Genomic DNA, 27893 nt, shown 5'->3' on the forward strand with positions numbered 1-27893 from the left:
ACCCCCATCTCACCTACTAATACCCCTCTCTTACCTACTAATACCCCCATCTCACCTACTGATACCCCCATCTCACCTACTAATACCCCCATCTCACCTACTAATACCCCTCTCTTACCTACTAATACCCCCATCTCACCTACTAATACCCCTCTCTTACCTACTAATACCCCCATCTCACCTACTGATACCCCCATCTCACCTACTAATACCCCTATCTCACCTACTAATACCCCCATCTCACCTACTAATACCCCCATCTCACCTACTAATACCCCCATCTCACATACTAATACCCCCATCTCACCTACTAATACCCCTCTCTTACCTACTAATACCCTATCTCACCTACTAATACCTCATCTCACCTACTAATACCCCTATCTCACCTACTAATACCCCTATCTCACCTACTAATACCCTATCTCACCTACTAATACCTCATCTCACCTACTAATACCCCTATCTCACCTACTAATACCCTATCTCACCTACTAATACCTCATCTCACCTACTAATACCCCTATCTCACCTACTAATACCCCTATCTCACCTACTAATACCCTATCTCACCTACTAATACCTCATCTCACCTACTAATACCCCTATCTCACCTACTAATACCACCATCTTACCTACTGATACCCCCATCTCACCTACTAATACCCCTATCTCACCTACTAATACCCCTATCTCACCTACTAATACCACCATCTCACCTACTAATACCCCTATCTCACCTACTAATACCCCTATCTCACCTACTAATACCACCATCTTACCTACTGATACCCCCATCTCACCTACTGATACCCCCATCTCACCTACTGATACCCCCATCTCACCTACTAATACCCCATCTCAACATCTAATACCCCAATCTCACCTACTAATACCCCTCTCTTACCTACTAATACCCCCATCCAATGTTCCCTCTAATTTTTCATGTGTCTGAGCAAACACAAAAACTCCCTGATCGGTCGCTTGGACCACTGTGAGCAACATCAGACGTGTGCACTGTGGTCACGGCAGCATCGCATCTATGCAAGTCTCATGGTTTATTAAAAGAATCAAATTTCAGCATTTAAATTTCTGTTAGAATACTTTTATTATTGGAAGTATAAATATTTAATTTTAACTATGGCAAAACAGGACCTGTTAACCAAACCAGGCCAACTATAAACTCCCAATTTTGAAAACACACTGAATATTTTAATTATAATTATTATTAATTTTTTTTTTTTTTTATTTGTACATATTCTGACAGCCATTCCATCTTAAAAGAATTGCATTTCTTTTTTACTTTGGCTTGGTGAGGGGATGTGCCACTGCCGGTTCGTTTTGCCATTCTTATAAAGGGTCAATATAAGCAGCACTTCGCATCGTCCACACCGCTTTGCTAGCTAAAACACCTGTGGCTGCACATAAGGACGCTGCCATAGCCTGTCAACGTTGATTGGCTGCATAAATACGTACTGTATTTGAATCGCATCATTGGCTGGAGCAGTCACTCACTGACTCACACTGCAAAATAGCACAGAATGAATGATGTGTTTATTTTATTTTCAATTCAGGTTGGATTTTTTTTGTGTGCCGTTGAATTTTTTTTTGTGCGCCGTTGAATTTTTTTGTGCGCGGAGACCGTGTCAGCAGTGCGCAATTGCGCATGCGCGCAGCTTAGAGGGAACCGTGCCCCCATCTCACCTACTAATACCCCAATCTCACCTACTAATACCCCTATCTCACCCACTAATCCCCCTATCTGACCCACTAATACCCCCATCTCACCTACTAATACCCCATCTCACATACTAATACCCCTATCTCACCTACTAATACCCCCATCTCACCTACTATACCCCTATCTCACCTACTAATACCCCCATCTCACCTACTAATACCCCTCTCTTACCTACTAATACCCCCATCTCACCTACTGATACCCCCATCTCACCTACTGATACCCCTATCTCACCTACTGATACCCCCATCTCACCTACTAATACCCCCATCTCACCTACTAATACCCCTCTCTTACCTACTAATACCCCCATCTCACCTACTGATACCCCCATCTCACCTACTAATACCCCCATCTCACCTACTAATACCCCTCTCTTACCTACTAATACCCCCATCTCACCTACTAATACCCCTCTCTTACCTACTAATACCCCCATCTCACCTACTGATACCCCCATCTCACCTACTAATACCCCTATCTCACCTACTAATACCCCATCTCACCTACTAATACCCCATCTCACCTACTAATACCTCTATCTCACCTACTAATACCCCATCTCACCTACTAATACCCCTATCTCACCTACTAATACCCCTATCTCACCTACTAATACCACCATCTTACCTACTGATACCCCCATCTCACCTACTAATACCTCTATCTCACCTACTAATACCCCTATCTCACCTACTAATACCACCATCTCACCTACTAATACCCCCATCTCACCTACTAATACCCCTATCTCACCTACTAATACCACCATCTCACCTACTGATACCCCCATCTCACCTACTGATACCCCCATTTCACCTACTAATACCCCTATCTCACCTACTAATACCCCCATCTCACCTACTAATACCCCTCTCTTACCTACTAATACCCCCATCTCACCTGCTGATACCCCCATCTTACCTGCTGATACCCCCATCTCACCTACTGATACCCCCATCTCACCTACTAATACCCCTCTCTTACCTACTAATACCCCCATCTCACCTACTGATACCCCCATCTCACCTACTAATACCCCCATCTCACCTACTAATACCCCTCTCTTACCTACTAATACCCCCATCTCACCTACTAATACCCCTCTCTTACCTACTAATACCCCCATCTCACCTACTGATACCCCCATCTCACCTACTAATACCCCTATCTCACCTACTAATACCCCCATCTCACCTACTAATACCCCCATCTCACCTACTAATACCCCATCTCACCTACTAATACCCCCATCTCACATACTAATACCCCCATCTCACCTACTAATACCCCCATCTCACCTACTAATACCCCATCTCACCTACTAATACCCCTCTCTTACCTACTAATACCCTATCTCACCTACTAATACCTCATCTCACCTACTAATACCCCTATCTCACCTACTAATACCCCTATCTCACCTACTAATACCCTATCTCACCTACTAATACCTCATCTCACCTACTAATACCCCTATCTCACCTACTAATACCCTATCTCACCTACTAATACCTCATCTCACCTACTAATACCCCTATCTCACCTACTAATACCCCTATCTCACCTACTAATACCCTATCTCACCTACTAATACCTCATCTCACCTACTAATACCCCTATCTCACCTACTAATACCACCATCTTACCTACTGATACCCCCATCTCACCTACTAATACCCCTATCTCACCTACTAATACCCCTATCTCACCTACTAATACCACCATCTCACCTACTAATACCCCTATCTCACCTACTAATACCCCTATCTCACCTACTAATACCACCATCTTACCTACTGATACCCCCATCTCACCTACTGATACCCCCATCTCACCTACTAATACCCCCATCTCACCTACTAATACCCCATCTCAACATCTAATACCCCAATCTCACCTACTAATACCCCTCTCTTACCTACTAATACCCCCATCCAATGTTCCCTCTAATTTTTCATGTGTCTGAGCAAACACAAAAACTCCCTGATCGGTCGCTTGGACCACTGTGAGCAACATCAGACGTGTGCACTGTGGTCACGGCAGCATCGCATCTATGCAAGTCTCATGGTTTATTAAAAGAATCAAATTTCAGCATTTAAATTTCTGTTAGAATACTTTTATTATTGGAAGTATAAATATTTAATTTTAACTATGGCAAAACAGGACCTGTTAACCAAACCAGGCCAACTATAAACTCCCAATTTTGAAAACACACTGAATATTTTAATTATAATTATTATTAATTTTTTTTTTTTTTTTATTTGTACATATTCTGACAGCCATTCCATCTTAAAAGAATTGCATTTCTTTTTTACTTTGGCTTGGTGAGGGGATGTGCCACTGCCGGTTCGTTTTGCCATTCTTATAAAGGGTCAATATAAGCAGCACTTCGCATCGTCCACACCGCTTTGCTAGCTAAAACACCTGTGGCTGCACATAAGGACGCTGCCATAGCCTGTCAACGTTGATTGGCTGCATAAATACGTACTGTATTTGAATCGCATCATTGGCTGGAGCAGTCACTCACTGACTCACACTGCAAAATAGCACAGAATGAATTATGTGTTTATTTTATTTTCAATTCAGGTTGGATTTTTTTTGTGTGCCGTTGAATTTTTTTTTGTGCGCCGTTGAATTTTTTTGTGCGCGGAGACCGTGTCAGCAGTGCGCAATTGCGCATGCGCGCAGCTTAGAGGGAACCGTGCCCCCATCTCACCTACTAATACCCCAATCTCACCTACTAATACCCCTATCTCACCCACTAATCCCCCTATCTGACCCACTAATACCCCCATCTCACCTACTAATACCCCTCTCTCACCTACTAATACCCCTATCTCACCTACTAATACCCCTATCTCACCCACTAATCCCCCTATCTGACCCACTAATACCCCCATCTCACCTACTAATACCCCTCTCTCACCTACTAATACCCCTATCTCACCTACTAATACCCCTATCTCACCTACGCGGTTTCGCGCGGTGGCCGTAGGTACGGTTCATCATGATTCACCGCGAGTTTTGACGCTGTGATTAGGTTTCCATCTTTTCGCGCGTCGGTCCTCCCATAGTCAAACAGCGTAGGTGAGATAGGGGTATAACAGCAGGAATAACAGAGGGGGGTTTGTTATTGGGGGCGGGGTTTGTAGGACGACTTTCACACACACACACACACACACACACACACACACAGTAATGGGTTGGGAATGACTGCTGTCTGGCTCACGGATTACATAAATTTTCTGAATAACAGATTACATTTTTAAAACAGTAACTAAATAACTGAGACTTTAATGACAGACCGAACGCGTTAGATTACTCGTTACATCAAAAATGTAATCAAAGCACTTTAACGTGTTACGCCCAACACTGTACTATATATAAACACTCTTAAAACTCGTTTTCTGCCCACATGATCACTTCTACTACTCAGTTTACCCAGCATGCACCAAAAGTAGTTATGATGAACAGAAGAAATCCTTATAATAATGATAATAAAGTCTAAATCTAATGTACATAATCAATCATGGTTCACTCTGACCTTTATGTCTGACAGGCAGAACTGCTGCCTCACGTCCTTACACACGTTATTATTGTACGTTATAATTTACAACTTTATTAGTGTTAGATGGAGTGAGTGTGTGGATTGATTAATATACTAAAGTGCACACTACAGAGGGCCGGAGTGATAAGGGATTCACTGACTCTGCACTTAAACACACAGCCATCTCTATTAACAACAAATCAGGAGGAGAAGCTCCGCACATTTTTCACCGAGATAACTCCAAAGTCAACTTCTGTAGCACAAGGACAAGCTCTGTTTTAAAAAAACAGCAAAGCGCACACACACACACACACACACACTCCTATAACACGGGCGTTATCACCGCTCCAGCTCTGCTGCTCATACAGAGGAAGATTATCCCGAGCCGGAGCCGGAGGAGCTGCGACGCTGTTTATAACGACTTATATCACCTTAGGGTTCTGATATCAGACCGTCTTTAAGCCCAAACGACCCAGAGTTCCTGCACTTAATCTTCAGACCTTATGATTTAACCTGAATGTTGTCTTTGAGGAACGAATTTCCATTTGAAATGGAGGCAGCGGCCCGTGTGTGATGCTAAAGGTTAGCCTGACTTTACACCAGAATAATGGTGTAGAAATCCGTAGTGCGTCGTGGAGTGAGTTCCAGATAAAGTGTTGTGATTTCGGATTTAAGAGACTACATACATAAACAGTTGAGTAACTTTTACTTCCATACAGTACATACAGTACTGACTTTAACAGAAAAACAGCATGTACGTAAAAGAACACAAAGAACAAGAAGACGTCTGTGAGTGTGTGTGTGTGTGTGTGTGTGGTGGCTCTTAATGTACTGACTCCAGCCTCACTCCACTCCTTATGTAGCTCTCTCAAGTTCATGAATCAGCTTAGTGTGACAATTCTACTCAAGACATCGGTCGTCCCTGTCGCTCGTACGCCTTTTCTTATCACACTTTTCCCTTCCAGTCAACTTTTCCATGAATAGGCTTCAGTCACACCTTCTGTGGCTCGTCCTCCTCGAGGAGGGATTTAATGATCGGTCAAGTCAGCAGTCTTCTCCATGTCTGAACTGAACTAGACCAAGAGAAACACAGCATTAATAGTAATTTACTCAAACTCAAGACGAAATATTATAATATTAATCTAAACATAACTAATTAATCATTAATAATAAACTGAGGAAAAAAATACCATGCAACTAGTTAAGTTTTCTGTAAACAGGTCCGGTGGAACAGTCCAGTGTTTCTCATACACACATTTATTGGTTGCAGTCACAGAAATATCCACATATTACTTTTACTGTTTATTATTTAAAAGACTTTATTTAATTGCACGCTGATTTGTCCAGCACCTCCCAAAAACACCCGCGGCATGGACACACACCACACCATGCAGGTATAATATACACATTGTGTGTGTGTTGAATTACACTCAGACTTATAATCCTTAAAGTGATAAAGTGATAGTGATCTTTTATTATAAAATAAAAAATAAATGAATTTACAATAATTAAGAGAATGAGATATAATTCTCGCCAGTAAACCTCTGTACACACACACCACCTCGGCTATAGCAGTATATCTGTATATCAATATGCTAATGAGTGTATGATGTCATTTAACAACATATCTTCATTGACTATATTTAGTGACACAGTGTGTGTGTGTGTTGGGGGGGGTTACACTACTGTAGTAAAGAGGAAGTGTAAGTCTTACACGTTCCCTTCCTCAGTAAACATGTCCTTTACATAATTACAGTGTGTACAGTACAGTTTTCACATAGATTCCTTTTATTGAGTTCAAATAAAGATAAAAAAAAACAGTCCATGAAGAGACGTGTGCTGATAAACATCCTGCACCTCGTCACACTGAAGAACCCTACACCGGTTCTCTCAAAATCAAACCCGAGAGGAAGTACCCGGCCGCGTGTGTGTGTCCTGCCCCGTCGGTGGGGTTCGACAGCGTGATGACACTGTAGAGCTGCACATGCATTAACCATATAAAAGTGTAAACCTCAGACATGTACAGCTGAAACAGTACTGACTCCTGCGTCGCTGAGATCAGAGAGACTGTGTGCGAGTTCTCTCTCATCATCAGATTATTACTTCATGTACAAATGTGAGATTAAACTACTAATGATAAATGATATCTGGGTAACTACAGTGACCCCAGTGTGTAACGTTAGCCAGCTAGCCCTTTTTAATACCACAATATTATCAAACTGTTCTTTAACTTTTAATCGTTTAGAGCTAGCTAGCCTTAGTTACCTAAAATAACTACCAGCCCTGACTACACGCACCAAGGATTTGGGAATAAACCGTTAAAAACTGCACATCTTCTCTAAAACGTCCCTAAAGCGGTAGATTTTTTAAAATTCTCCCAAATGAACGACGTAACGGTGACGGGAATGTAATTAGGAATAAAGTGCTAAAGAAATGATTAGAACTTTGGGGAAAAAAAGATGATCATTGAAGATGGACATGCAAATTAAAGTTGAACTAATAAACCCGTACACGTGTGTGTGTGTGTGTGTGTGTGTGTAGTGTTACTGGATGCTACAGAGTTCCCCACAGTTACAGTAGGAGGCGTCATGCTGCATGCTACACAGTCTATCAGGGGTTATAAGACATCAGAATCCTAAAGTTCTCTGTATGTGTGTGTGTGTGTGTGTGTGTGTGTGTGTGTGTGTGTGTGTGTGTGTGTGTAAGAGCAGCTCCTCCACAGTAACGAGTCACTCCCGGCTGCCCGAGCTGTCTCAGTGGTTAATGATGTCCCTGTAGATGGCGTTGGTGGTCGACTGGCCGAAGATGAAAGCGCCGATCGTGACCATGAGGACTCCGTAAATCACCAGCGCGTGCCAGCTGCACAGACACGGAGAGGGACAGAACCACGAGTGTGTGAACGATGACGAGTGCCAATACTTAATCTTCAATGAAATCAAACATCATCAGAATTTATAAACTCAAGCATCATGCTTTATGAGTTGTTCTCCGATACAGTAGAGTGACTGACGTACCTGACTGATCTCGCGTCGTGCTCGGAGATCTTGGCCTCAATCAGACACAAACCTGAAGACGAAACACACGTTTATCACAAAACATCCACAAAACATGATGCACAGGTTATAAAAGAAAAATAAAATAACAAACATTACATTGACAGTGAGACAAACCACGCAGGCTTTTCTGTAAAATGCTGGTCCAACTCATGCAGCACTGCCCCCTGGTGGACATGCTTTTACTCGCTTCCCCTCCAGCGCCTCAAAGCTCAACATCTTTGGTACACACACACACACACACACACACACACACACACACACACACACTACATCTGACTACACTCCTCTAACACTCGAGTTACGCTGAACTGCAGCATCTGTGTTATCTCTGTTATTCCTGTTAATATAGACGTTGTGTGTGTGTGTGTGTGTGTGTGTGTGTTGAGATACTGTGACAATGCTGTAGCCTACAGAGACTTTACAGTGGAATAACATGCTCTATGTGAGTGTGTGTTATGAGACAGTCAGCTGTTAACACTATTAATAATCTGGAGTGTATTTCACGTTACATTTTTCTCCCGTTTTTACTTGAACAAGTCTGTCTGTCTGTCTGCCCGTCTGTCTGTCTGCCCGTCTGTCTGTCTGCCCGTCTGTCCGTCTGTCCGCCTGCCCGCTCGTCTGTCTGTAGCTAATCACGCAGACATGAGCGTCTCTGGATGCCTGCTCCTTGTCCGTTACTCAGCACTCATGACGATACTGTAGATCATTACCACAGTCTGGTGTCTGATGGATCGTTCCTCTTGTATCTCAGCGGTGTTGTGGTCTTCATCACTTTTACAGGCTCTGGCTGCGCTGGCTGTTGATTCAGCTATTCCAGTTCCTCTGTCTAACAGGAAGCTGTGACTTCAGACACTTCCTTCAACGTAAACGTGGATCTGATGAATGAGTTTCTGGTTCAGAACCAGGTGGCTTGAATTCCTCTAAATCATGACTCCTGAGGATTTAGTCGTCTCATGTTAAAGTTAAAAGGTTTATGAGCGGCCTGCTGAAGAGATCCTTCAGCTGACCTTTGCCCCTGGAGTCTGTTAGGTGATTCTGGTGTACGAGTCCATCCAAGCCATGAAATATCTGAGGAGGTTTAACCTCATAAACAGTTTTACATTTCGAGCATGTCCCCCGCGATGTCTTCAGAGCGTAAGAGAACCAGGAGCGCTCTGCCAAGCCAGGACAGTTAGCACATACTTCTGTTGTTGTTGTTGTTGTTTAATCTCACCAGCCCAAACATCGTCACTGACGTACTTCATAAATAATGTTCCTCTGGTCTCTTATGTCACACGTTTATTCCTGTGTTTAACCACGTCTTTGATCTTTCATCCCCGTATCCAGTCTGTTGGAGTGAGTAGGAGTGTGTGAGTGTGTGTGAGTGTATGGGAGTGTTTTCTAATGTACTGGACTAAGTAGGAGTGTGTGTGTGTGTGTGTGTGTGTGTGTGTGTGTGTGTGTGTGTGTGTGATATATGGGAGTGTGTTCTAATGTACTGGACTGAGTAGGAGTGTGTGTGTGTGTGTGTGTGTGTGTGTATGGGAGTGTGTTCTAATGTACTGGACTGAGTAGGAGTGTGTGTGTGTGTGTGTGTGTGTGTGTGTGTGTGTGTGTGTGTGTGTAGGAGTGTGTTCTAATGTACTGAACTGAGTAGGAGTGTGGCGGAGTGTACTGAAGTGTGTAGGGGTGATGAGGGGAGGTGTGTGTTGGAGTGTGTTGGAGTGTGTAGGAGCGTGTAGGAGTGTGTTGAGGTGTGTAGGAATGTGTAGGTGTGTGTTGGAGTGAGTTGGAGTGTGTTGGAGTGAGTAGGTGTGTGTTGGAGTGAGTAGGTGTGTGTAGGAGGGTAGTGTAGTGTGTAGGAGTGTAGTGTAGTGTGTAAGAGTGTGTAAGAGTGTGTAGGAGTGTAGTGTAGTGTAGTGTGTAGGAGTGTGTAGGAGCGTGTTGGAGCGTAGTGTAGTGTGTAGGAGTGTGTAGGTGTGTGTTGGAGTGAGTTGGAGTGAGTAGGTGTGTGTAAGAGTGTGTAGGAGTGTGTTGGAGCGTGTTGGAGCGTAGTGTAGTGTGTAGGAGTGAGTAGGTGTGTGTTGGGGCGTGTTGGGGTGTAGTGTAGTGTGTAGGAGTGTGTTGGAGTGTGTTGGAGTGTGTTGGAGTGTGTTGGAGTGTGTTGGAGCGTAGTGTAGTGTGTAGGAGTGAGTAGGTGTGTGTTAGAGTGAGTAGGAGTGTGTTGAAGTGTGTAGGAGTGTGTAGGAGTGTGTTGGAGCGTAGTGTAGTGTGTAGGAGTGAGTAGGTGTGTGTTAGAGTGAGTAGGAGTGTGTTGGAGTGTGTTGGAGTGTGTTGGAGTGTGTTGGAGTGTGTTGGAGCGTGTAGGAGCGTGTAGGAGCGTGTAGGAGCGTGTTGGAGCGTGTTGGAGCGTGTTGGAGCGTGTTGGAGCGTGTTGGAGCGTGTTTGAGCGTAGTGTAGTGTGTAAGAGTGTGTAGGAGTGTGTTGGAACGTGTTGGAGCGTGTTGGAGCGTAGTGTAGTGTGTAGGAGTGAGTAGGTGTGTGTTGGAGTGAGTAGGTGTGTGTTGGAGTGAGTAGGTGTGTGTTGGAGTGAGTAGGTGTGTGTTGGGGCGTGTTGGGGCGTGTTGGGGTGTAGTGTAGTGTGTAGGAGTGTGTTGGAGTGTGTTGGAGTGAGTAGGTGTGAGTAGGTGTGTGTAAGAGTGTGTAAGAGTGTGTTGGAGCGTAGTGTAGTGTGTAGGAGTAAGTAGGTGTGTGTTGGAGTGTGTTGAAGAGTGTTGAAGAGTGTTGGAGTGTGTAGGAGTGTGTAGGAGTGTGTAGGAGTGTGTAGGAGTGTGTTGGAGTAAGTAGGTGTGTGTAAGAGTGTGTAGGAGTGTGTTGGAGCGTGTTGGAGCGTAGTGTAGTGTGTAGGAGTGAGTAGGTCTGTGTTGGGGCGTGTTGGGGTGTAGTGTAGTGTGTAGGAGTGTGTTGGAGTGTGTTGGAGTGAGTAGGTGTGAGTAGGTGTGTGTAAGAGTGTGTAGGAGTGTGTTGGAGCGTAGTGTAGTGTGTAGGAGTGTGTTGGAGTGTGTTGGAGTGAGTAGGTGTGAGTAGGTGTGTTTAAGAGTGTGTAGGAGTGTGTTGGAGCGTAGTGTAGTGTGTAGGAGTGTGTTGGAGTGTGTTGGAGTGAGTAGGTGTGAGTAGGTGTGTGTAAGAGTGTGTAGGAGTGTGTTGGAGCGTAGTGTAGTGTGTAGGAGTGAGTAGGTGTGTGTTAGAGTGAGTAGGAGTGTGTTGAAGTGTGTAGGAGTGTGTTGGAGTGTGTTGGAGTGTGTTAAAGTGTGTTGGAGTGTGTTGGAGTGTGTTGAAGAGTGTAGGAGTGTGTTGGAGTGTGTTGGAGTGTGTTGGAGCGTGTAGGAGCGTGTAGGAGCGTAGTGTAGTGTGTAGGAGTGAGTAGGAGTGAGTAGGTGTGTGTTAGAGTGAGTAGGAGTGTGTTGAAGTGTGTAGGAGTGTGTTGGAGTGTGTTGGAGTGTGTTAAAGTGTGTTGGAGTGTGTTGGAGTGTGTTGAAGAGTGTAGGAGTGTGTTGGAGTGTGTTGGAGTGTGTTGGAGTGTGTTGGAGCGTGTAGGAGCGTGTAGGAGCGTGTTGGAGCGTAGTGTAGTGTGTAGGAGTGAGTAGGTGTGTGTTAGAGTGAGTAGGAGTGTGTTGAAGTGTGTAGGAGTGTGTTGGAGTGTGTTGGAGTGTGTTAAAGTGTGTTGGAGTGTGTTGAAGAGTGTAGGAGTGTGTTGGAGTGTGTAGGAGTGTGTAGGAGTGTGTAGGAGTGTGTAGGAGCGTGTAGGAGCGTGTAGGAGTGTGTAGGAGCGTAGTGTAGTGTGTTGGAGTGTGTAGGAGCGTGTAGGAGCGTGTAGGAGCGTGTTGGAGCGTGTTGGAGCGTGTTGGAGCGTGTTGGAGCGTAGTGTAGTGTGTAAGAGTGTGTAGGAGTGTGTTGGAGTGTGTTGGAACGTGTTGGAACGTGTTGGAGCGTGTTGGAGCGTAGTGTAGTGTGTAGGAGTGAGTAGGTGTGTGTTGGAGTGAGTAGGTGTGTGTTGGGGCGTGTTGGGGCGTGTTGGGGCGTGTTGTGGTGTAGTGTAGTGTGTAGGAGTGTGTTGGAGTGTGTTGGAGTGAGTAGGTGTGTGTAAGAGTGTGTAGGAGTGTGTTGGAGCGTAGTGTAGTGTGTAGGAGTAAGTAGGTGTGTGTTGAAGAGTGTTGGAGTGTGTAGGAGTGTGTAGGAGTGTGTTGGAGTGTGTTGGAGTGTGTAAGAGTGTGTAGGAGTGTGTTGGAGTGTGTTGGAGTGTGTTGGAGTGTGTTGGAGTGTGTTGGAGTGTAGTGAGTAGGTGTGTGTGGATGAGTGTGCAAGTCAGGGCAGATGTACCAAATGTGCCTGTACAGATGTTACCCGCTGTCACTCTTTCTCCCTCTCCTGGTCTTTACTGTTACTCACACACACACACACAGACACACACACACACACACAGACACACACAGACACACACACAGACACTACCTGGGAAGACGAAGATGAAGCAGGCAGCGAGGCCGCCGATGAGTGAGATGACACGCCCGATGTCTGGGATGGTGAGAGCGAGGACGAGTGTGAGGAAGAACCAGACGAGTGTGTACAGCACACGCCGTCTGCGCTCTCTCACCACGTCTGTGTCCACGTCTGTCCCGTTAAAGCGCAGCCACAATCCCTCCAACACGGCTCTAACACACACACACACACACACACACACACACACACACAAAACAAGGACAAAGCAGAGACCACTTAATACCAGTATACACACACACACACACACATCCAGCCAGCCAGCCAGCATTCTCCTCAAACTGTTTATATATTTATCTATCCTTCACTGTTAGTCTCCGTCCTCTCCCCCCGTGTCCCCCAGAGTCCCTCACCTCCCACAGAAGTGCAGTATGGGATATGACGTGACCACGCTGATGATGATGAAGGCTCGGGCGATGGCCACGGCCACGTCGTCGGACGGGTACGACATCAGCACGTCCTGACTCACCGTGGAACCGAAAGAGAGAAAACCACACACACCTGAGGGGCGGGGAGACAGAGGGAAAGAGAGAAAGGGACAGAGAGAGAGGGGGACAGAGAGAGGGGGGGAAAGGGACAGAGAGAGAGGGGGACAGAGAGAGGGGGGGACAGAGGGAGGGAGAGAGAAATAGAGTTATCGGTTCTTGTCTCAGACAGGATGTGATGTCATCAGGTGGAGGTTTATGTGTGTCTGATACACACCTGTCCCTGTGTAGACGAACAGACAGATGATCATGCTGAGTGTGACTACGCCCCCCCATGGCCGGAGAGTCGCGTTCTTCATACTGTTAAACACCGGAACACTGCTCACATGACACTGAGAGACAGACAGACAGACAGACAGACGAGTTATACATTAACACTCTGCTCCACATTATACACCACAGCGCCATCCACAGGAGCACAGACGCAGGAACCTCCAGCGCAACTCTAATTCTGTCCTTAATTACATTTAGGAGCTGCGGGAAAGGGCCGAGAGCAAACAGAGAGCTGCAAGAAAGGGCCGAGAGCAAACAGAGAGCTGCAAGAAAGGGCCGAGAGCAAACAGAGAGCTGCAAGAAAGGGCCGAGAGCAAACAGAGAGCTGCGGGAAAGGGCCGAGAGCAAACAGAGAGCTGCAAGAAAGGGCCGAGAGCAAACAGAGAGCTGCAAGAAAGGGCCGAGAGCAAACAGAGAGCTGCAAGAAAGGGCCGAGAGCAAACAGAGAGCTGCAAGAAAGGGCCGAGAGCAAACAGAGAGCTGCGGGAAAGGGCCGAGAGCAAACAGAGAGCTGCGGGAAAGGGCCGAGAGCAAACAGAGAGCTGCGGGAAAGGGCCGAGAGCAAACAGAGAGCTGCGGGAAAGGGCCGAGAGCAAACAGAGAGCTGCGGGAAAGGGCCGAGAGCAAACAGAGAGCTGCGGGAAAGGGCCGAGAGCAAACAGAGAGCTGCGGGAAAGGGCCGAGAGCAAACAGAGAGCTGCAAGAAAGGGCCGAGAGCAAACAGAGAGCTGCGGGAAAGGGCCGAGAGCAAACAGAGAGCTGCGGGAAAGGGCCGAGAGCAAACAGAGAGCTGCGGGAAAGACAACACACAGGCCTCAACACACAGGAATAAAACTCATCATTACTCCACTCCATAAATAATCTAATAAAAAAAACACCATGAAAAATGAACCTTACACCATAAATTATTTAATTAAAAACATTTCCCTTTTTTTTTTATAGCTTTAACCTTTTAAATGTTTCTACAAACACAAACTGTTAACGACATCAGTGTGTCACTCTATATAACCACACACACTTAAACACACACCTGGAACCCGAAGCAGATCGTGGGCATGGCGTTGAACACGGCGGTCCAGGACTCAGGACTGAGGGAGGCACACACACACACACACACACACACACACACACACACACACACACACAGAGAGCGGTCTCAGCACATGAACATGTCAGATCTCCTGGACAGCAGAGAGGAGCTGCAGGAAGTGAAGCACCGACCTGGTGGGGACGAGTCCAGGTGAGACCTCCGGGTCGGGCCAGATGTACCTGATGATGATGATGACGGTGACGTACCAGGTACCGACCACGCTGAAGGTACTACACAGGAACACAGATCACACTCTTAATCAGGGCATTTACTTATACAGACATAACACACACACACACACACACACACACACGTCAGACAGACAGATCAGACAGACAGTGTGTGTGTGTGTGTGTGTGTGTGTGTGTGTGTGTGTACCTGGCGTATTTCTGGAAGCTGATCTCCTTGGGGATGGACAGAGGGAGGATGATGAGCACAGACATGACGCTGATGGTGAACTTGCGGTCTGTGTACCAGTGAGAGCTGACTGAACCGTCCGCCTCGTGAGCGATCGCGTTAATCACTGAACACACAGCCGAGAGAGACACATCACACACACACACACATCACACACACCCCAACACACACCCCCCATTACGGCCTGGTGTCTGATTGTTTAGAAGTGATATCGCGGGAGCTCTAGTGCGCGGGACTCACGCTTGTCCAGCTGGTCTCCGATGATGATGAGGAAGGCGATGCACGTGCCGAAGGTGTAGACAGCGATGGCGATCTCACACACGATCCCCAGGACTTTCCCACACACGGCGCGGACCACCTCCTGATACGTCACCTCGTTACTCACCTGAAGAACCAGAAGCAGAGGGAGGAGTTAGAGGAGTTAGAGCGTCTGGAGAGGGAACGGGAGGGACGTCACGACCCCAATCACCAACACGACAGGTCACATTTATACACCAGAAGTGCTGAAGGAGTTCCTCTGTGAGACAGGAGGTCAGGGAGGGAGGAGCAGACACCGCCACCACGATCAATTTATAGGAGAGAACGGCTGAAACAAATATATTTTTGATTCTGTAAATCTGCATATTTCCTCATTCTGCACAGAGAGAGGGGAAGAGAGAGACAGAGAGAGGGACAAAGAGGGACAGAGCGAGAGAGAGAGAGGGACAGAGAGAGAGAGAGAGAGGGACAGAGAGAGGGACAGAGAGAGGGGAAGAGAGAGACAGAGAGAGGGACAAAGAGGGACAGAGCGAGAGAGAGAGGGACAGAGAGAGGGACAGAGAGAGGGGAAGAGAGACAGATAGAGAGAGGGACAGGGAGAGAGGGACAGAGAGAGGGACAGAGAGAGGGGAAGAGAGACAGATAGAGAGAGAGACAGAGAGAGAGGGACAGAGAGAGAGAGAGAGAGAGAGGGACAGAGAGAGAGAGGGACAGAGAGAGAGAGAGAGACTCTGTTGTCCCTGACTCATGAGCTGGATGTGAGAGGACAGTGATCCTGTAGACCGTCTCCTCCTCTGATCCAGTCCAGAGGTCTGTGTGCTGCACTGCTCAGTCCATCAGGATTCTCGTCTTCTTTATTACTGTTCCAGCGTTTAGCCGGAAAACATCCTCACACACTTTACACACACACACACTTTACACACACACACACACACTTTACACACACACACTTACAGCAGCAGAAAAGATGGCAGTAAAATAACACTGAGCCGAAAAAGTGTCCTCACACCTCCAGACTCCAGGGTTAACATGTGTGTGTGCGTGTGTGTGTGTGTGCGTGTGTGTGTGCGTGTGTGTGTGTGTGTGTGCGTGTGCGTGTGTGTGTGCGTGTGTGTGTGCGTGTGTGTGTGTGTGTGTGTGTGTGTGTGTGTGTGCGCTCACCTGAGAACAATAAGCGAGTATCACCAGGCCTGTGATGATGAAGATCAATAAACACTGCAGTAAATAAAAGATAATTTTGATTAATGTTAAATTCAATTACTGTGTTTAATCTCTTTACAGGAGGCGTCGCCCTTTTAATACGTGTCTGTGTGTGTGTGTGTGTGTGTGTGTGTCTCACCATCTGCAGCACTACTCCAGCTACTACACCTCCAGCCATGTAGAACGCAGCAGGGAAATTAAGAAGCCCCGCCCCCAGGGCGGCGTTCACCACGATGAACACGGCGGCGTACGGCGAGGTCCGGCCCCGAGTCTGCTCCGCCCCGGGGTGTGGCGCTACCAGGACCGTCTCCTCGTCAGGATCCGCGCTGTAGCCCCAATCACTCGGCTCAGAGTTCACAGCCATGTCTCACTCACACACACACTCTCACACACATACACACACTCACACTCACACACACAGGGTAATGGTGTGTTTAAAATAGGGCAGGACAATGCCATGCAGGTCTTCCTTCACTGTAACACACACATACACTCACACACACTCACACACACTCACACACACTCACACACACTCACACACACTCACACACACTCACACACACTCACACACACTCAGCCCTGGGTGAAGAAGAAGCGGTCAGTCTCCGGCGCCTGACTCGACTCGACTCCTACAGAAAAATGAGAATAATGATCAAAACTTCCACTATCATGCTGTGTGTGTGTGTGTGTGTGTGTGTGTGTGTGTGTGACCAGACACTCATCACATGGTTTGATCACATGACTGTTCTTTCGTTCTGTCTGCTCAGCTCAGTGTGGACTTTAACACAGAGTGAAAGCTGCTGCCTCATCATAAAGAGACGGGAAGTGAGAGCCGCAGTGACGCGCAGTGACGTGTGGTGACAGTGTGGTGGCGCTCTCCTCACACCGGGGACAACTGCTCTGATGCTCTGAGAGTAGGAGCTGTGTGTGTGTGTGTGTGTGTGTGTGTGTGTGTACGGGGTCAGTGGTTAAGGCATTGGACTACGGTTCTGAAGATCCCAGGTTCAAACCCCACAACCACCTGGTCACCACTGTTGGGCCCTTGATCGCGGCCCTTAACCCTCAACTGCTCAGATGTGTAATGAGATAAAAACGTAAGTCGCTCTGGATAAGAGGGTCTAATGTACTAATGTGTGTGTGTGTGTGTGTGTGTGTGTGTGTGTGTGTGTGTGTGAGAGAGAGGCGTCATAGCACCTAAAAGCTCATTAACACACCTGTGTGAGATTCTCTCTCTCTCTCACACACACACACACACACACACACGAACAAGCCTCTTCCTTAAACACACTGCACATGTCAAAAGTATTCACACCCGACCTGTACCACCTCCACCTCCACAGGTCTGTCCCCCTGTCCTCTTACACTTTACACTGGGATTAAGTGTGTGTGTGTGTGTGTGTAGAGACACCACCTGACTGAGTCCAACACTGTGTCTAATCAATAACACACCATTCTAACCAACATCTGACCAACATCACAACACATACACACACACACTCACTCTGTCTCTCTCACACACACACACACTCACTCTCTCTCCCTCACACACACACACACACTCACTCTCTCTCCCTCACACACACACACACTCACCTGTACACCGAGGCTGTAGAGATCTCTCTCACACACACACTCTCTCTGTCTCTCCCTCACACACACACACACACACACACACACCGTTCATGAGTTTGTGGCTAGGACTACCGCCTGTGTCACGTGCAGCAGTCAGGTGATCTCTAGCCTCCGCGCGCGATGGATGTTGTAGTTCTGTAGTCCGGCTGCGCGTTGTACTTCCGGTTCACAGGTCATGGGGAAAGTAAAATGGCGGCCGGTTTGCGGAGCGGTCACGGAGTCCTGCGCGTGTGTTACAGAGTCACGGCGTGTTTACAGCCCGCGCGCGCACAACACACACGTAGGTGACTTTTATTAGTTCAATACATGAAATAAACGGTTTAATGGTTTAATGTTACTGTGTGTTTAACTAAACCGAGGGAGGAATAATGCGGTAGAAGCTGCACTTCCGGTCTGTCCTGTGAGGTTCCTCATGTTTAATGGTTTAGTGTTTAAGCCCTCATGAAGGTATAACGGGTCTCCTGGGCCGGGCCGAAAGTATTGGCACCCTAAGAAAAGCATGGTTTGTCAAGTGTCACGTTTTAAAATTAACAGTATATTTAATGTTTTTATACCACAGGTATAAAAACAAACGAAAGATGTATCAGTGTGAGATTATCGCTTCTTCACTCTCTGTAGTGTTGAGTCTGTGTGTAGAGCGGGTGTATTATCGCCCCCTACCGGACAGGAGGGGAGAGAGAGAGAGAGAGAGAGAGAGAGAGAGAGAGAGAGAGAGGGGGGGGGGGGGGGGGGTCACGAGTTACTCAGTGTTTCAGTGTTTATTAGATACGTTCAGTAGTTTATTTATATATATATATATGTGTGTGTGTGTGTGTGTGTGTGTGTGTGTGTTAAAAACTACTGACAACTACCTGTATATTAGATCCTGTACCGACACATTTTCTTAAACAGATAGTACCAGCAATAACAGAACCACTGTTGAGAATAATTAATTCTTCACTCAGCATTGGTTATGTTCCAAAATCTTTTAAATTAGCAGTTATCAAACCAATAATTAAGAAACCTGACCTCGACCCCTGTCAGCTGTCCAGTTACAGACCAATATCAAACCTCCCCTTTATCTCTAAGATCCTGGAAAAGATAGTAGCGGAGCAGCTATGCTCATATATACATAGAAATGGCATACATGAACTGTATCAGTCAGGATTTAGGCCTCATCACAGTACAGAGACAGCGCTCGTTAAAGTAGTAAATGACATTCTATTGGCCTCTGATCAGGGTTGTGTAACTATGCTTGTATTACTCGACCTCAGTGCAGCTTTTGACACCATTGATCACGCTATTCTTCTTCACAGATTAGAAAATGTAGTAGGAAGTCTACCTGGGTCTTCAATAACTACCTGGACTCCATATTAACATCAATTAACATCAGCTATTATAGTTGAACTGCCTCCCACCCTACACACTGTATGAGTGCAGATCATTTACTGCTTACTGTTATCACCCAGATGAGGATGGGTTCCCTGTTGAGTCTGGTTCCTCTCAAGGTTTCTTCCTATTACCATCTCAGGGAGTTTTTCCCTCAGCACCGTCACCCTCGGCTCGTTCATTAGGGACGATCTGATCATTTTGATTCACACACACTCACATTCCATACACACTTAAATAATTCTTTTGACTGTGTACAGCTGCTTTGCGGCAATGACAATTGTTAAAAGCGCTATACAAATAAAATTGAATACATGAGACAGGAAGTGCTGAAAACAGACCGAGAGGGAAGCATGTCCCGCTTTCTTTTATCCTTTATGTGTGTGTGTGTGTGTGTGTGTGTGTGTGTGTGTGTGTGTGTGTGTGTGCTGGCGGTGACTGAGAGAGGTTTTGTGTGATGGAGCCAGACCCATTATGATGTCAGTAATGACCCAGGGTAACCTAATGAGACTGAGTGCTCTCTGTGTGTGTGTGTGTGTGTGTGTGTGTGTGTGTTCCAGGATGTACAGCTCAGCTCCTCACACACTGTCAGAGGGACCTGAGCACCGCTGCTCCTCACAGGTATCTCTTATTCACTGTAATGTGTACCTTGTGTTTGTTTAAAACAGGAAACATGATGATGATGATGATGATTGTGTATAACACACCTCCATGCGTGTTCTCTTTCTCAGTTTTGTCCCGGAGACGTCTCTGTCCAGACCGCCGTGGCCCGAGTTGCCCCCGTATGTCCGAGAGGAAGAAGAACAGAAGCACCAAGGCATGCTGATCTCATTGTTTTATCTGTTTCTCAGCTGTTAATGCATGAAGACTGATTAATCTCTAACCACGAGCAGGGCCAATACTTATGCACTCATGGGAGGTTGTAGGTGTTCAGTTCATTAGACACTGATGACCAACAGATGTTAGAGGAGGTGATCATGGTGATGTGTCCTCAGCCTCAGTATACTGTAAGTCTGAACCTGTCCCCGCCCACCTCCCCGTCCCCGCCCACCTCCCCGTCCCCGCCCACTCCCCCGTCCCCGCCCATGATGATGACGTCAGGGAGTCAGATCTTTGTTCCTCTGCTCTCGGCCTCAGGCTGTATGACGTACTGCAGTGTAACGAGCTTCACATCTCCTGCCAGAGCGATTAACTCTCGTCCTCGGGCAGCTGCCTGACACACACACACACACACGCGCGCTCCTGTGGATTTATTACACGCCTCCTCACTAACACACTGCCTGATGAGGACCGTAACACAGCATCGGGGCGTCAGGGAGCCGAGTCTCCGTCTGCAGAGGGATCAGTCATCTCTGACGTGTCGCACTGAGCACGGTGTGTGTGTGTGTGTGTGTGTGTGTGTGTTATACTCATCTTACACACACAAGAATGAATAAATAATAGAAGAGCCTGAGAAGTCAGATGCGTCCCTGTTCTTGATGTGTTTGTGGTGTTTCTTCCAACATGGGATGAAGACAGTGTATAGAGAGCAGCGTGAGGAGATGCGCGGCGTTAGTCACGTGATTAGATGGAGATCTGATGGAGACGCGGACACGAGCACCGCTGGTCCTGTGACGTCTGTTTCATTCAAATTGTTTATCTGGGTTTCACTGGAGCAGGACATCGCTTGTGTAATTGTGCTAATAAGCAATATTGTGTTGTGTGTGTGTGTGTGTGTGTGTGTGTGTGTGTGTGTGAGACTCGCTGTGTTGTTTCATGGTCCTGTGATCAGTCTGTTTGGACTCCTTTCATCCCTCACACACTTATTCCTAATTAATTATATAGAGTAATGCGTTTAAACATTTAATTATTTAGGTTTAAGACCGTACTCCTGCACTGTGGAGAAATACATTATAAAATAATTAAGATGTATTCACACTAATGAGTAATAATGATTAATTATTAATCTGTTCAGAATTTATCAGTTCTAAATGGTTTGTTTCGCGTCATATTTCTCAGTAGCTCACATGTACATTAACTTCTACACCACTAGAGGGCGCACTTGCAGTTCTAGTCTGTAGTCTAGTTTTTTGCATTATGAATTTCTACCCTAATTCCCTGGGGTTGTGTGTTGTTAACGTTAATAATTAATGATTAACTAATCGTTGGCGAACCATCATGTGTTCCAGATTCCTTACACATAAAGTGAAATGTTTTAAGCTTTTTAATTTTTTATTTTTTTTTAAGGATGACGGCTTACAGCTCATGAAAAAAAAAAATCCAGTATCTCAAAATAGTAGAATACTAAATTTGCTGACTTGGCAGACTTGACATCCAGGAGATGATGATCAGCCTCTTCCACATAGACGATAAGCTACAGGAGGTCGTGGCTGTAGTTACTCGCTGCTCTCAGTACGCAGGACTGAATCTGAAATGTTCTGAACTGAAGTGTATTCATGGGACTGAATGGGAACAGTGTGGGAGGAAGAGAAATTTGTAGCGCTTCACATGGAGTGGAGTGAGGCTGGAGTGAGTACATCGAGAGCCAGCACACAGACGTGGCCAACAGCGTCAGTGAAGAAGAACTGGAGCGTTGCTTTTAGAAATCAAGCTTCCAGAATCTCAAGTTGTTTGAAGTCCAGAGTGAAGTCTCCAGTCGATGATGATTTGGGTTCCCGTGTCATCTGCTGGTTTTGATCCACATCAAGTCAAAACTACCACTGATGTTACTGAGCCTGGTTCACTGACCTGAGCGCTATAGAGCATCTCTGAGGTATTGTTAAGAGGAAGATGAGAGAAACACAAGTCAACAGTCCTGAAGGCCGATATTAAAGCAAGCTGCACTTCAGCAGCGCCTCAGGCTGATCTCCTCCATGCCACGCCCACTCATGCAGTAATTCATGTTAAAGAGGATTTGAGAAGAGGCTGATTTTTGATTTCCATGAGCTGCGAGCCATAATCGTCTAAATTAAAACAAATAATGTGTGTGTGTGTGTGTGTCCTGTGTCCTGTAGCGGTGGTGCAGAAGGTGAACAGTCTGCTGGAGAAGCGAGAGTACGGGCGTCTGTTCGCGGTCGTCCATTTCGCCAGTCGCCAGTGGAAAGTGACTGATGAGGACCTGATCCAGATCGAGAACCACATCGACGCGGAGTGTGGAGATCGCATCCTGCTGGAGAAGGTCAGGGAGTTCAGCTCGGGTCAGGAGGTGATGGAGTCTCACCTCTGTTTGCTTTCTAACCCCTCTCTCTCTCTCTCTCTCTCTCTCTCTCCCTCTCTTTCTCTCTCTCTCTGTCTGTCTGTACAGGTGCTGCTGGTGGGAGGAGAAAATTTCACACTCATCGGGAAGCCTCTTCTCAGGTGACGTTTATTCTGCTGAAATATCTGTGTGTGTGTTGGAGAGAAGACGGTGCTGATCTCATACATGATTTCTTAAAGTGCAAACTTAAAAAAAAAAAAAAAACAAAAAAAAAAAACAGGTGGAGCTTATTTGCACATAGTGACGCCCACAAAACTCCATAAAAGGTAAAGTGCACAGAGCTGAGGGCATGAAACGAAGCTTCAGGGTAAAGACTGGACGACTGAGATTTTAACTGACTTCTACGGCAGAGGACATTTATAATAATAATAATAATAATAAGAGGAGGAATCGAGGTGTTTGATTCTGTCTCCACTCCTGAGTGAGACGGAGACGCTGCGTCAGTAAATCGTGAAGCCAAACAGACGAAACGTTTCTGTGTGAGATCTCCTGCATGAATATTTCAGTGTGAGCCGCACAAAAAGCCTGTGTTCATTTCTCTCTCTCTCTCTCTCTCTCTCTCTGTGTGTGTGTGTGTGTGTGTGTGTGTGTGTGTACATGCTGTTCTCACACCCAGGCGAGATCTGGTGCGAGTCGAGGCCACGGTGCTGGAGAAGACCGAGTCCTGGCCCATGGTGCACATGGTGTTTTGGAAGAGACACCGGTTCCAGAAGAAGAGAAGTGAGTCGTGTGTGAGACTCGGGTTTGGGTTTGGGTTCTCCTGCAGGTTTAATGGATGTGACTCGTTACGACTCGCTGCTCGGCCGCATGCATATTTAATAACTCATTACTGTGTGTGTGTGTGTGTGTGTGTGTGTGTGTGTGTGTGTGAGAGAGAGAGAGAAAGAGAACGGAGCCCGGAGCACAGGACACGTCTTTATCTGAGACGTGCTGGGTCTGTCCAGGTCTCTGTCTAGCTCTCACTGAGCTGACGTCTTTATCACTGGACCTCAGGACCGAACCATGTGTCATGTGACTCCCTGATTGTCCCTGCAGTAGTGTAAAGGTCACATGGTCAGCCGTGCGTCAGGCCTGGAGTGGTTTAGTGATTAATCCTGTACTGGTGACGTGCAGGTGATGAATCTGTGGCCCGGGGACACTCACTGTCTCTCACTGGGGAAACAGATTTTTTTTTTCCTTTTTCTCTTCGGGAAAACAGTCCTCCTGTCTCCAACACTTGTTTGTGTCAAGACCCATGGGGGGAGGGGGAGGGGGCGGAGCTTTGCAATATTTAAAACGCCACGCCCACTTATCCATCAAACCTCACACACATTTTAGTTTGTATCTCCTCCTTAAGTGTGAAGTAAGCGTGCTATCGATTGGTTCTTTGTTCCCCTCAGGGGGCGGGGCTTATGTGAAACAGCCCCATCACTTCCGGAGCGGTGTATGTTCGAGTGTATGAAGTGTCTGTAGAGTCAACTTTCTCTGCTGTTATCTGCTGACTGAACCCCCGTACAGACCCCATCACTGACACGTGCCCGGGGTGACGTCAGTGTGTGTGAGCGCACGTCTGCATTGTAGACTCCACCGACGACCTAAATTTACCCCGACGATCGGTTTAAAGTAAACAGGAAAGCCATCTCGGCTCCGGCAGGAAATACGACCTGCCACGTTCTCCAAGTATCTGCTCTGTTTCACGAGGGGAGGGGCTTAGGCCTCACAAGGGGGAGGGGCTTAGGCTTCAGGAGCACGGTGCGAGATTCCTGAGTGTCTGCATCAGTACTGACATCTGCAGTCTCACCTCTTCGGTATTTCTCTCTCCATCAGACACGGCCATATTAGGTGTGTGTGACAATGAAAACACTCAGCTGAGCATTTTGTCCCCTTTATCTCTCTCTCACACACACACACACACACACACACACACACACAGAGACAGTTAACCTGGTGATGTCTGAGACTCGTGTATGTAATCGAGTAATGTGTTATATACCTGTGCGTCCTCGTCTTCATGCGAGGTTGACGTTATATCCTTTCGTGCCGAGGAAGACGTCTTCAGGATGCCACCCGCTGTCAGTTAAACCCCCGTGACGTCCTGTTGTCCAGTTTGTCCCCACAGCGAGAATCACACAGTGTTTAAGAGCGTTCAGGGACAAGTCTAAACATCTCACACAGCAGACTGGGATGATTTATGTATGCAGTTAACACACTGTGCACTTCATTTGGTGTGTATATATACTGTACGAGTGTGTACACACACACACACACACACACACACACACACACACACACACTGGACCTGCTATGAGAATGAGTGTTGTGTGTTTGTGTCTCTGTGCAGCCATCATTCAGCCACAGACGGTCCTCCGGATCAACTCCATCCAGGTGTCCCCTGCGCTCCTGTGACCCGCCCGGTCCGTCTGTCCTCATCAGCCCCCTGCGTGTGTGTTACACAGTGTGTGTCGTGTCTGCAACAAGTGTCAAGTAATTTAATAAAAGTCTCTGAAATGCCTCTGATATTACAGGATGTGTTTTTTAGGGGGGGGGGGGGCACGGTGTGTGTGTGTGTGTGTGTGTGGTATTATACCCGTGGTTCTCAAAGTGTGTGGCGCCCCACTAGTGGTGAATACAGACATGACAGGTGGGGCGCAATGAACAGGTGGGAATTAGTGGAAAATAATAGGAAAGTACTTACTGTATTCTAATTCATGCTTTTATTTATTGACAATAAAGATCTGACACTCGAAACTAAACAATCACACGCAAAGAAATGGATCATTAATACAAGTAAATTGCATTAAATTAAATACAAGTAAATTACGATGATCCCTAAATCATCCGTTGCGCTGTAGAGAATAATGGTGTTTATGCTTTTAAACATGTATAATTTAAGGCGGATGGAGCTTAAAGACACTGTAGAGAGGAAATATATCTGGGTAACTTATTCACGGGTTTATTTACGCAGCTATTGAATTCGGAGATGCGAATATAAAACTAACTTTACCGCAGACACAAACCGGGTCAGTACTGTACTGTACTGTGCTGTATGTAGTGAGCGTAATAACGTCAGTGGATACATTTGTTACACATGTATTTTATCTGTTTTGAACTTGGTGCTATTTGATCTTATTGGTTAATAAATTTATATTTTAATAAATAGTAAACTTGGCCGATTTCGTTATCACTTTGTTGACCAGTGGGGCTTGAAGATTCACCCACCCCCTTAAGTGGGGAATGACAGAAAATGTTTGAGAACCACTGCGTTACTGGACTAATATATGGACAAAAGTATTTGCCCTCACCTGCACTCACATTGTGTCCATATAATTCATACACTGCAATATGGAGTCGGTCTGTATTTTGCAGCTCTAACAGCTTCCACTCTTTTCTGAAGGACGTCCACAAGACTATGGAGTGTTTCGGTGTGAATTTCCACAAAAACGACATAAATCCATACCTACTTTGTACAGCTGTTTTCTTTTTGTTCTATATTTCTTTATATATTTTCTATGTTGTGTATTTTTGTTGTACAGTTATTTTATTTTAACTTTCTTAGTTAAATTTACCTTTTATTTTATTTTTCATTTTTATTTCTTATTCATAGTCTTTTATTTTAAGGTCACGAGCAGTTGTCCAAGCATTTCACTGTGTATTACTGTGTACGTGACAAATAGAATTTGAATTCAGGTCCATTGATTCTGTAGAGCGTTTATGGGGTCAGACACTGATGTTGGACGAGAAGGTCTGGCTCACAATCGCCGCTCCAGTTCATCCCTAAGGTGCTTGATGGGGTTGAGGTCTCAGGGTTCTGTGCTCGGGCCGGTCGAGTTCTTCTACACCGAACTCACCACACCGCGTCTTTATAGTCCTTTTGCGCACTGGGGCGGAGTCATGGTGGAATAGAGAAGGGCCTTCAATAAACTGTTACCACAAAGTTAGAAGCGTAGACTTGTCCAAGATGTCTTAGTGAAGCATTAAGATTGTCCTTCACTGGGGATAAGGGACCTGATTGAAACAATGAAATTCAATAATTAGCAGGTTTGAATCAAGACTTGTCATTGTCCTCCAGACTCTCCTGTTGTGTAAACTGCAATTTCTACTGACTTTAATCAATGTCTTCAACCAGCAAGACACTTGGTGAAACATTTAGACCTAAATGTCCTCATATTAGCATGGTACAGGGATATATAGGGACAATAAATGTCCCGTCCGCACATGGGGACATTCAAGCCTGAAAAGGGTCTTGTGTGTCTTTGTGGGGACCGAATGGCAGTTTTGGGTGTGTGGCGGTCCCCATGAGGACTATTTTCACTTGTACTGAATGAATAAATTAACGAGACCAAACGTGTTGTAATTTGAATGAAGCTGATGGATGGAACGTCTTTAACAGGTTACAGCTAGAAGACGGTGTTGGTGCTGAAACGTGTCTCACCTACAGGTGGTGAAAAGGTGAACTATCAGACCGGGTCATAGAACACGCTTTTAAATAACACTTAACTTCTTATCTCCTGATCCATGCTTCATTGTTTTGTAAACACACATACACGTTTATATTTTTATCAGATAAAAAGAAACACATACATTAAATACACTAAATACAAACTCCTGCCCTTTTATATTTTAGTGTCTGTTACTTTTTTTTTATTAAAATCTTTCAATTATCTTAATTATCATTTAGATGAAACTTGGACAGTTTAGATTTCACCTGAAAAGACATAAACCTGAAAAAGTGTATTATTATTATAGGATGTTAAATTGGGATATTACAACATGAATGTGACATGGTTACGGACACTACAGATCATTTTTGCTTATAAAAGTGCCATTCTAAATGATTATTGTTGACGGTGACACTGAAACAGTCCGCTGTGTGTGTGTCTGTGATATAAACCCCCTGTAAGAGCTGAGACTGAGACTCATCCCCTCGTGGTGTTTAAACACCTTCTGTATTTATACCAGGAGGATCATTACATCAGCACTAACACTGGGTTCAGTCCGAGAACCAGCGCGGGAGGAAGTGGGCGGGAGTGTGTGTGTGTGTGTGTGTGTGTGTGTGTGTGAGACACTCTGACA

The 27893-nt window shown here is 46.0% G+C and overlaps 2 protein-coding genes across 2 annotated transcripts; one reads left to right on the forward strand and one right to left on the reverse strand.

Moving 5' to 3' along the window:
* Positions 1–7063: 7063 nt before the first annotated feature.
* slc38a7 (solute carrier family 38 member 7) lies at positions 7064–18266 on the reverse strand. Its single transcript, XM_053513925.1, has 12 exons — positions 18200–18266; positions 16746–17235; positions 16568–16621; positions 15389–15533; positions 15110–15254; positions 14863–14961; positions 14672–14729; positions 13586–13700; positions 13237–13384; positions 12839–13038; positions 8306–8357; positions 7064–8150 (listed from the first exon to the last, which is right to left on the reverse strand). The coding sequence occupies exons 2-12, from the start codon at positions 16968–16970 to the stop codon at positions 8045–8047; spliced, it is 1347 nt and encodes a 448-aa protein (XP_053369900.1). The 5' UTR covers positions 16971–17235; positions 18200–18266; the 3' UTR covers positions 7064–8044.
* A 143-nt stretch (positions 18267–18409) lies between these two features.
* mrpl21 (mitochondrial ribosomal protein L21) lies at positions 18410–25254 on the forward strand. The gene is made up of 7 exons (XM_053512568.1): positions 18410–18518; positions 20167–20227; positions 20338–20423; positions 22600–22763; positions 22890–22942; positions 23458–23561; positions 25162–25254. Exons 1-7 carry the CDS (start codon positions 18428–18430, stop codon positions 25224–25226), a joined length of 624 nt encoding a protein of 207 aa, XP_053368543.1. The 5' UTR covers positions 18410–18427; the 3' UTR covers positions 25227–25254.
* The last annotated feature ends 2639 nt before the right edge of the window (positions 25255–27893 follow it).

Source organism: Clarias gariepinus, chromosome 15, assembly GCF_024256425.1.
Source record: "Clarias gariepinus isolate MV-2021 ecotype Netherlands chromosome 15, CGAR_prim_01v2, whole genome shotgun sequence".
Taxonomy (NCBI): Eukaryota; Metazoa; Chordata; class Actinopteri; order Siluriformes; family Clariidae; genus Clarias; species Clarias gariepinus.